This window comes from Austrofundulus limnaeus, unplaced genomic scaffold (assembly GCF_001266775.1).
Source record: "Austrofundulus limnaeus strain Quisiro unplaced genomic scaffold, Austrofundulus_limnaeus-1.0 Scaffold114, whole genome shotgun sequence".
NCBI classification, from domain to species: domain Eukaryota; kingdom Metazoa; phylum Chordata; class Actinopteri; order Cyprinodontiformes; family Rivulidae; genus Austrofundulus; species Austrofundulus limnaeus.
In genome coordinates, this window is record NW_013952516.1 from 811,176 (window position 1) to 821,987 (window position 10,812).

Here is a 10,812-nt window from a genome sequence, read left to right on the forward strand (position 1 = left end):
AAGATTTAGAATAATTATAGTTTTAAACCAAGATTTGGAATATTATCATTTTGATCCATATGGTAATGTGTGACTGGGCCTCGTGTCACTTTATGTGGAACAAATTGGGCCCCGAAGTCAAAAAGGTTAAGAACCCCTGATCTATATCATTTATAAATCTTCTGGAAAGTCACTTTTTTTCAGATCATCTGTTCTTTAAAGTGTTCATGGAGATCTAAAACAACCTTCCATGTTTCCGCCCCACAGCCTTGGTGTCTCTGCTCCCAGTTTGTCCCCCACCAGGCACAGACTGTGGTACCGACTGTCCCACCTACCCAAAGTGCAGAGACCCTGACACGTTCAGTACTTTTCTTCTGGACCTATTCAAACTGACCATTGGCATAGGAGAACTGGACATGGTCTATAGTGCGCGGTATCCGGGGGTCTTCCTTGTCCTCTTAGTCACTTATATTATTCTCACTTTTGTGCTGCTACTCAACATGTTGATTGCGTTGATGGGGGAGACGGTGGGCCAGGTGTCCAAAGAGAGCAAGAAGATCTGGAAGCTGCAGGTGACAAAGCTTCATTTTTATTAATTACATAAAAATCCAATCTATTTTAATGTAAGAGCTTCTGGAAAGAGTATTTTAAGATGTTTGCATGTTGGTTAGACTCAAACAGGAAGTTTCTTGACATCAAGAGTTTAACAGGTGTTTGATTTGAAAACAAGCTAAAATGCAAACATTTCGATAAATTTCCAGAAGATCCGTAAATCATTCGATTAAAATACTCTAATGTCATTGTCATGCTATAACAAAAAACAAACTAACTCTGAACTAAATGAAAATTGGATTTTTCACAGGGTTTTTCAGTGTTTTGATTTTTTTTTATTAATAGCAGCTTGTTGCATGACTTGCAGTGGGCTACAACCATCCTGGATATCGAGCGCTCCTTCCCGGTGTGTCTTCGCAAGTCTTTTCGAGCAGGAGAGATGGTGACCGTGGGAAAGAACTGGGATGGCACACCAGACCGACGCTGGTGTTTCAGGTATTCTCCATGACACAACGATTATCAACAACATTTGCTCAAAGGCCAGAATGTATTTAATTAGACATTGCCTTTTGAACTCAACTTTGTAATGTTTTAGAGTTTATTGCATTTTTTTTTTGCACTGAACAGCCACCGTACTTTTGGTTATTCAGCTGCACATCCTGTCACTGCTGCGTGTGTTTCAACGTCTGAGTCAGACTTGATCATGTGGCATGAATGAAGACTCTGACTCCCTAAGTTGTTGCTGTCATTAACCCTTTCAGGGCTGGGGTGCAGCTGATTCTTGTATCAAAATGTTTGTAATTTATCAATAAAGTAATACTTCCTGGGCCAGATGAAATAAGTTTGTGAACCAGATATGGCCCAAGAACCATCAGTTGACGTTAACAGGAGTATAGTACATTTAGTATAGTCTACCACAAAGTTAATAAAAGGTCAAAATACCAGGATAATCAAAGCGTTATTATTTTTGCAGTATTAAGGCAAGCATTCATTTTTAGTTGTGTGTCAATCGTCACACAAAACATAATAAATTAGACCAAGCAAACAAAAACCACTGCTCTGAGTTCTAAAACATGTTTGTTTTAAATTCACATTTTTGGTCACAAACTGCAATGAATGAGAGCCAGAATGTAAAAGTACATTATTAAGTCAAAGCAGTTGTGTTTTCACTGTGTTTATGTACTTTTGTTTACTGAAAGGGATGAATTTGCTGTTTGTAACAGAGATTCTCACCTTCCAGTCCTAATGTTGTGTTGTTACTTCAGGGTGGATGAGGTCAACTGGAATCACTGGAATCAGAACTTGGCCATAATTAACGAGGATCCAGGCAAGAGTGAGACCCTCCAAACCACCGGGTTGCAGCCAAGCGTCCGAGGCCTGAAGAGAGGTGAGACCATGCTGTGCCCCTGCGATTTATTATGAAGTGTGTTTGTGTGGATCGTTCATCCACACAGGTAAAATATTGTCTTTTCATCCACGACAGATCGCTGGTCCACTGTGGTCCCGCGGGCGATAGAGTTAAACAGAAGTCCTCGTCCTCCTGAGCTGGTGGTGGAGATGGAGCCCCTGACGTCCAGGCACTGACCAGCCCTCAGCTTTCTGATCAGGTGGCAACAAAACGCCACCAGCTGTTACATTTTAACATGTAGCCATTATATGTGCTAATTTACACATCTTGAGCCTTTTGTTTATGATGAACAGAATATTACAACACTTTTGTTATAAAAGAACAGAAGACTGAATAGAGACAATGAAAGTACAGCTGATGAAACATTTCCACACAATCATTCCAATTAAACCCTGAGGAAACACTAAAAAAAGCTGAAGAATTGAGAAAGTGAGCTGGACATCAGTGGGCGATCACCCTGGGATTTTTACATTCATTGTCTTAATTTTTTTAAAGGAAACAGATTTTTGTGCTTTTCTAATTGCCATTTTAAAAGCYTATTTACTGTATTGTAGCGTTAGCCGTCAATGACGAGTCTTTTATCAAATCTTGCAGATCTAATTTTATATTTTAGAACCAGTTTTAGACTCAGCTTACATTTTAAAGGACGAGTTTTGCCATAAAGATTATACTCTACACGCTGATTAGGATAATTTTATTTAGGCTGGGTTTTAGAGCAAAAGTACAGAATATATCTATTTAGTGCAGCATATGTTTGTGTTCCTGCATCGTATTAATTAAATGTACTAGTTTGAAAAGGCGCAGGCTTGAGCTGCCAGCTCAGGCAGAACAGCTGTCATTTGAGCAGAAACAATGCTCTCTGCCAGTTTCTGATGTGCGCATTATTATATGAACACAAAGACGGTATTCCGAACAAGATGGGCATGATGAGCAGGTTATAGTTGTCAAGCAAAAATGCAAATGCAGGACAATAGCCCCCCGTGTTATGGGTTGTCTTTGAATTTGCAGAGTTATTGTTCCTTTGCAGCTGGGGCGTTTGCATAATCAACTCTTAGTCCTTGCTATTATGTACTTCGCCCCTGTTTGCTGCGGTGTTTTCATCGCAGWTGGCTCTTTGCCCTGTACAGCATTTTTTATGCACATAAATTGAAAAGTGGCATACATGACTTGCAGCTCATTTTTGTAAATTCACTACTGTTGCAGGGTACAGGTCAAAGTTCAATGTGTTTACATTTTGATTCATTTTTCTACATTATTTGTACACAGAACAGTAAACTGATGTTCTCAAATCTTGCACTGGTTTCTTTTCATTTTGGCGTACGGTAAATGTTGGTATTAAAATATATATATATACCTCAAATAACCAGTTTGAGATTTTATCCATAAAAATTAAAAATGAAAAATATTTTGTAGTTTGACTTTATGAGCGGCAATAATGTAGTATTAAGGCTAGTATATTGTATATCTCCATATTATTAAATAATGAATGTGCTATCTCTTGTTTATAAAGTAAATATAAATAATAAATACAAGTAATTTTCACAAGTCACTGCTTTTATTCCAAAATCCTGATTCTATAAAATCTGAGCTTCCCTGCAGTTCCTCTGTTGACCTGCGGATGGCAGTAGAGGTGTAAATTTGTCTTGTGCTACAAATTGACAGGCTACATTAAGCGAGGTGTATACTGTATTTGTGTTTATATATATATATATAATTGTAAATATTAAATAGTCATAACTTTATGTTGTTAAACGTTTAAGTCAGTAGATTATCGCTCAGTTATAAAGAAGCATTTACAGAGAACCTCAGGTCTCCTAAACACCTGGCCTGTAATTATAAACCTTTTCCTTCCTAATGAAACTACAAGCTGGCAACAATTTCATCACTACGCTGCACTTTTCCTCTTCCTCTGAACATTTTCACATTAACAAAAGCAAAGACCTGATCAGTCCTCTCCCGCCCCTCTCGTCTSTGAGGCCAGCAGTGCTGAAGGACACCGGGAATCTCTCACCACCTCAGAGAAGAGGCTAATCCTCTTTGCCCCAACTTTAACTGGACCACTAATCCTCCAGGTTTATCTGAGCAGTGAGCACCTAGCGCTGCTGACAACTTGGCCTGCCCTCCTCCCTTCAGCCCGTTAAGTAGGGCAGGGCTCGGTCCTGCAAGTGTCACTGTCAGCAACTCTGGAACCACACGCTTGCACAGGAAGTGTGAGCTGTTAGCAAAATGGCTTGCCTGCATACAGCAGGCTTGTGCTGGCTACCACAAAAAAAAAAAGTGTCTCAACAAACCAAACGGCAGCCACACAGGACTGCGTTGTAACGGCCTTCCTTTGGTTTGGTAACTGCTTAAAGGAAAGTCGACCGCCTCAGTCTCCGGGCCTACTAACTAGCTCGGCATTAGAAGTACAAATTGTTCAGCTGTCCTCCAGCAGGTTAAAGGTGTTTAGGCTGATGAGTCTCAAGTGGATAGGCTGGACTTGAGCCAACTCATTCTTTATTCACCCAACAACACTTCAGACTGACGGATAGCTTCCTGTAACACATTTAAGGCCCAGCAGTCTGACACCAAGGAGGGAACTTTTATTACTTACACATGAATCATTTCCTTCTCTTGCATTTAAAGAGGTGGATAACGGATAAACCTTCCTACTATCTGTAGCGTTAATTTTTTTCTCTTTGTAATCATTCTTTTTACGATCCCCAGTGAAATATTTCACCAACCTGACGTTTCTGATTAGAGCGGGCAGCCACTGGAAGAAGCGGGAGATGAAGAGCCGGAGACATATTGGGTCAGGTGGTTTGTGAGATGACCTTTCAGTTCATATAGGATAAAAAACGAGGCCACTGATCCTGAAATGATTCAGAGTGTCTAAAGTGACAGGCGAGGGCACAGCCATGGCAGAGTTTCAGCTTGCCTCCCCCACACCCCTCCCTGCCCGCCTCGGCCTCCGTAAGCATCTCTTATGATTTATTGTGAAATTGCCAGGGACTCAATGTGGCGTGCAGGTGAATAAGTTTTGCTAATAAGAGAAGCATTTCTGCTCCACAGAGCTCTTTTTCTGTCTGAGCGAGCGTGTATTGAAATTGGTGTGCAGTCTCCCAGTACCACACGCTCCGGTGGAGGCGGCTGGCTCATCAGTCTGTGGCTTATCTGATGTTTCAGGTGGGCGGCGAGGTTGGGAGTGAGAAGAGAAAAGGCGAGTGTCTGTGTTGAGTTCTYGTGGATACCTGTGTTGTCAAACATGCAGACTGGATGTTTGTGAGGTTTTTTTATTTTAAGTAGAGTGATAGCAGCAAAGTTAACGCACTAACCTTTAAATTGAGCACAAATTGAAGGCATAAGTCTTTTTTTGATTTCCAAACAGTTATTAGAAGATTTATTGCGAGGACTAGCTGAGCTCCAAAAACAAGCATTATTTTAATCTCTAGCAAACTTGTCTGCACTGATAAWTACCATGTAAMGTGATTTTAAAGCAACAGAYCTTCAGATCRTTTGAAGGTTGTAAACARTTAGTATCTTACCTGCTGCAGATAGCTTTTTGATCAACCTCARTTTGAAGCAACTGAGTTTMATTCTGACAGACTGACAGCTGGTCAAGCAGGACCAGGAACAAAGTGTCTTGCTGCCATCTTTAAACCACTTCAGTGGCAACAATTTCAAAAAATGCATCTGGTTAGTTTTGGATCACATTGTTTTGTTTAAATAACTGTTGCATTTTTACTAGAAGTACCTTCTACAACTAACTACTATTTGGATTTGCAGATAATCATGGATGCCTAAGTAAATAACCATAGCCTATTGCAAAATTTACAGCAGTATTGAGGCTTGTAACATAACACTTGGATTAACTGCTATGAAATCATTTGAGGTTGGAGTTGTTTTAGGATGGCAGTAAATAGTTGTTAGTTTGGTCAGGACCATAGCCTGTTTCTTCAAACTGAGGCTGTTTATGAGATGTCTACAACAGGTAAGATATTAATTGTTCATAATCTATTCACACAACCCTACTTCAATAATAATAATAATAATAATAATAATAATAATAATAATAATAATAATAATAATAAATCTAATTTATTGCTTTAATTTGCCTTTGTCTCTCAGCACCATCTTGGAAAAATGTCAACCCATTACACAAAAAAAAGAAGTAAAAAATTTAAAAGAGGCTCCCCCCACACCCACCGCTACATACCCCCCACCGGCTTGTTTTTTCTCCCCCCTTCCCTGTTTCTCTAAGGTGAGATTGTTACTGCTGTAGAGGTGAAAAGGGTCAAGTGAAAAACAAGATTGTCGAAGCGGGCATATGGTGGTGATGCTCAAACCGAATCCCAAGACTAATATGCTTACCTTCATTACAGCAAGGTCTAGTCCTGCCGCTTTCTTTAAAATGTGACAGAAAGAGAGGAAGAAAGAGGGGGGGRAAAGCAGTCATAGAAGTCATCTGCTTTATTTCCTTATGTCAAACAGAAATACATCGGAGAGGAGAGGTCAAATGAGAAACAGCCATCTACATTAAAGTAAAGAAATTTCAGTCCTGAGATTGACAAAAAGCAGGGAACAGACAGAATATCTACGRTGATGGTCGGGATGGAGGAGTGACAGTGGCAGTTTCAGCAAATTGAAGATGATGGTTGTGGGGAGATTGCAGAACTGCAGAGGGTAAGCAATCACTGGGATGCTTGGCTGTAGGCACATTCAAAAGTTGAAAACCCCCCACAAGTAAAGGATTTTACAGCTTATTTTCATATTCAGACTTCTTTTTTCCAAAATCTAAGACTCATACATTATCATTTTCAAAAAGAAGAAAGCAATGTATTCCTTATGTTGTTGTTTTCTTTTTCTTTTCTTTTTTTCATCCTGAGGAGACAAAATCATTTTTAAACACAGTACTGCAGGGAAAACAATAAGAGAGATGCTTTATAGATTTCCCATTTCCATATATATTATTTTCTCAAGGTTGCGGCACCCTCATACTTTGGCAGCATTGGTGCACTCGAGATCATCGGAGAAAAACAAAGCAGCCCTGTTTGTCCACAGGATAATTTGGAGAGCCATACAAACAGTGAAAGGAATCAGGAGAAAGAAAGAAAAGAAGAAGGGAAAAAAAGCAAAATCCCCAGACTTTTGCGTTTAGATTGGATTCAGTAATAGACCCACCGCACAAAAGCAGATGAATATTTGGAGGCCATGAGGTTTTTCATCTGAAGCTGTGACGGAGGAGAAATAAAACGCTGTAAGCTCCTGGAATTACACCCCATCGTACTGCCTTTTTTATTCTTCTTTAGCCTCTAAAACCGTGTTTGTGGGAGGAAAAAAATCCAGATTTATTTTGTCATCTGCTGGTTTTACCTCGCAGTACATCTAATGAATACTAAAAACAGATTAGGAATTCGGTGCCACTCACATTTGACCCGTCAGGTGTTTTCCAAAAGGGATTTGCTCAAACTGTGACACAAAACACAACGAAGCTTTAATGAAATTGCACAACACCGCCGCTGTAAGGCTGGTGGTTTTAACTGTACAAGCCTCCTCAGGACTGTCTGAATTATTGATTAAAGTAGTTTCTCGCTAGGTATGAGTGAAATGGAGAGGACCGTCCTCATGAATTCATTCTCTTTTGGATGTTGGAGAGGGAATTCTGGGCACAGGTCTGAGATGAGGACCCCTCCAAAGAGCAGAAGGGCAGCCAGGGGACATGACTGAGGTTGACCAAAGTGATGTGGAAGGGTGGGGAATGCACCCGTCAGAAAAACACCCATCATCTGTAGGTCAGAAAAACAGCGCCAAGTCTCTACAAAGTGAGCAGCTGCCTTTATTTTTCTACCCCCCCCCCCCCATTCTCTCTGTTCTGAGAATGAAAGAGCTGACCCTGCTCTGAAGCAGCCTGTCTGCTCTCTTTGCCTCTCAGCTGTATTTAAGGTGCGTAATATGCAACTAGACCTTTACTCTGGGCAAAGGTCTTCACGGACTTATTGGGATTTACTAAGGGATTTTAACAACCAGCATAAGTCATTTCTCCTACACTTTGCCCTCCAGCTATCCTCACGAGTGTCTCATTGCCCTTGAAAGCGTGTTAAGTCAATAGCAGTCTGTAGCCACAGAGATAAGTTATAGATCGAACTGTCCTCATTCAGATGAGCATGTCGGTGGGATGAATCATTTCCTGTAATGCACTTTTCTTTCCTTTCCTTCAAATAACATGTTAAAAGAAAGCGAGGCCCTCGTCGACTAAAATTTGGTAAATCGAGGTGTAATAAGTCTGTCACTCAGACAGGAGATTTTGCTCAAGCTAAATTTGAAGATGACAGCGTTAAGTCAAAGATGAGAGAGCTGCAAACAACAAGGAAGATGACAGTTATCCTGATAACTGATGCTCCGAGGCGTCTCTGACCCYGAAATCTTTGCACATTTCATTCTCTTCTAGTGTTTCCTGTCTGACTGCACAGGGGCCCCTCAGCCACGYAGGGAACAAGCCATGTATAATCCAACAGAAAACAAATCTCCCCCCCCCCCATCAAATGCAGCACAGCTTTTTAAAGCAGGGCCTCCAGAGCCTGGGCGCCAGCATGTACCACTGGGGCCATCCGAGACGATGTGGAGGCTGTGATTTAGCAACACCCACACACACACACACACACACACATACACACACACACTCACACCCAGCACCCAAACCCTGCTGTCCTCCTCCTCTTCAACGCCAGCCAGTTTTCTAACCTCCAGTTTGTTTAAGCACCGCTGAACCCTGTTGGCCTTGGCCAGGGGGAGGGTGGGCTCAGATAATGACATACCATATGCCACTCTGCCTCTGCAGCTGAGTGGGCTGTGGCTGGATCAACTCAGGCACAAATCTATTGGAAATTTAATTCTATTATCCTAATATGGGGCTAAGCGTCCATTGTCCAAATGAGGGATAGTGGATTGGGCCAGAGGTTGCAGGGCTAAGATGCATGCCACCAACAGGCGCTCATTGTGTGTAAAAGACCAGGAGGGGGGTGGGGGCAGACCGTTTGGAGCCTTGAATTGTGAATAGTGATCAAAAATGCTCAGCATCTTTATGTTTGATTCTAATGTTTTTGAAATTAACATTTGAGGTAAATAATCTTTTGTTGCTGGGTTTTTTTTTTGTGTGCGTGGTTGTTTCAGGCAGCTAAAAAACAGTCCCTTTCTATTAAAAAGGGGTTCTTTTCAATTTATCCACTCATCCATTTATTTTATTTACCCATTTCTTGTTTCCGGGTCACAGGGAGCTGCTGCCTACCTCCTGCAGTCACTGTGCTAAATGTAGCTTACACCCTGAACAGGTAGCAAGTCCATCACATGGACAGAAGGACATTATTCACACTCACAGCTAGGGAAAACGTAGCGTAACTAGAGAAAACCCACACCTGCAGGGGGGAAACATATAAAACTTCAACCAGAAAGGCCCCAAGCTGAGAGGCGAGCCTATCAAGATTTCATTTCTTTGACTAAATAAATACTTTGGAGTGTCCAGCTGCCAGACGTCACCCACTATTTCCATTAACCAAAGAGGCCCGGTGCCKCAGACTTCCACTGGTGGGAAAGGCCAGACACGAGAACTCCACTGCCCCAAGTGTCTCCTYTTCACTCCGACATCATGTGACAGCGTTTAATGCTCGGCTGCAGAAGCCAAACGGGAGGGATTTAGTGATGGGATATATCTGGAAGATCTGTCAAAATATTCCTACTAGACAGAAAATATGCTGGAATCAGACTGCGGCTAAAGCATTAGACTGTTGAAACAACACAGAAAAAAAAAATCCACTGCAATGCTAAGAAGGTTTACTATGCAAATTTAAGCCAAGGGGGGCTGGGTATTCTTTAGCCTAAAATTTCTGACAGCTTTGAAAAATGGTATCATCATCAGTGGAATGTTTAAAGAGATAGTTCAGATCTTTGAAGTGGCGTTCTGTGGAAAGATTGTGAGCAGTAAATATCTTACTTGTTGTAGAAAGCTCTTTGGATAAACTCAGTTTGGAGAAATGKAGTTTAATTCTGATGGGATTGCCAGGCTAACTACTAATCTGTGCAACACAGAGTAAAATAGATTGCTGCAATCTTAACTCCAATCTTTAAAACTGCAGAACAATTTATGCAAATGCTAATTTTTAAGACTCTGTCCTTTCCACATCACATGGTTATTTAGCATGCAAATACCACCAGCAGCAGCAGCTAACTGCAGCACTCATGGCACAGCCTGGGCCATTCCAGCAGGAGTACCGGTATCTTATTTCTGCTTGAATAACCATGTAATACACATTTAACACGTCAAATGATTTAGTAAATAACGTTTACACAAATTAATGTCAATTTCTAAATTTTAAAATAGTTTTATGATGGCACCAGTTACATTTGTTCTTGGTCCCACTTGCACAAACTGTCCATCTAGTCTCAATTAAATAATTCAAAGCACTATCTGAACAGGTAAGATAATAATTGCTAAAAACCTACACATAGAACCATATACTTCAAAAGATGTGGACTGTCACTTTTAGGCCCAAATTAAAGAAATTGATTTTTATTCAGTCTAACTGTAAAAGAAACATTTTTCTTACTTTTTCATCTTCCCTCTTTGTCTTTTTAAAATCAAATTCTACCTACCGGTAATCCTTATTTACAGTACTTATGCTTCTGCCAGCACATTTTCCCCCCGTTATCTTTGGATGTCAAATTGTAAACATTTAGATTATCTATTAAATGTACACTCTTCTAATCAATACAGGATCCCATCACACTCCTTTATAGATCCAACACCACTGCCAGAAGACCAAATGCCCCGCTGACTTCCAGAAGACAAATGTTTGCAAAAAAAATCACAGACTTCCAAGCCAAGGTGCGGCTTTTGTATA

The 10,812-nt window shown here is 40.8% G+C and overlaps 1 protein-coding gene across 1 annotated transcript in view; it reads left to right on the forward strand.

Annotated features, from left to right (window-relative positions):
* trpv4 (transient receptor potential cation channel, subfamily V, member 4) overlaps nt 1-3,235 on the forward strand; it is a 15,888-nt gene extending 12,653 nt beyond the window's left edge. Inside the window, exons 13-16 of the mRNA XM_014014385.1 lie at nt 247-551; nt 899-1,026; nt 1,797-1,918; nt 2,015-3,235. Coding sequence (XP_013869839.1) covers nt 247-551; nt 899-1,026; nt 1,797-1,918; nt 2,015-2,115 — 656 coding nt within the window. The 3' untranslated portion in view covers nt 2,116-3,235. The remainder of the gene's footprint in view (nt 1-246; nt 552-898; nt 1,027-1,796; nt 1,919-2,014) is intronic.
* Nucleotides 3,236-10,812: the final 7,577 nt, after the last annotated feature.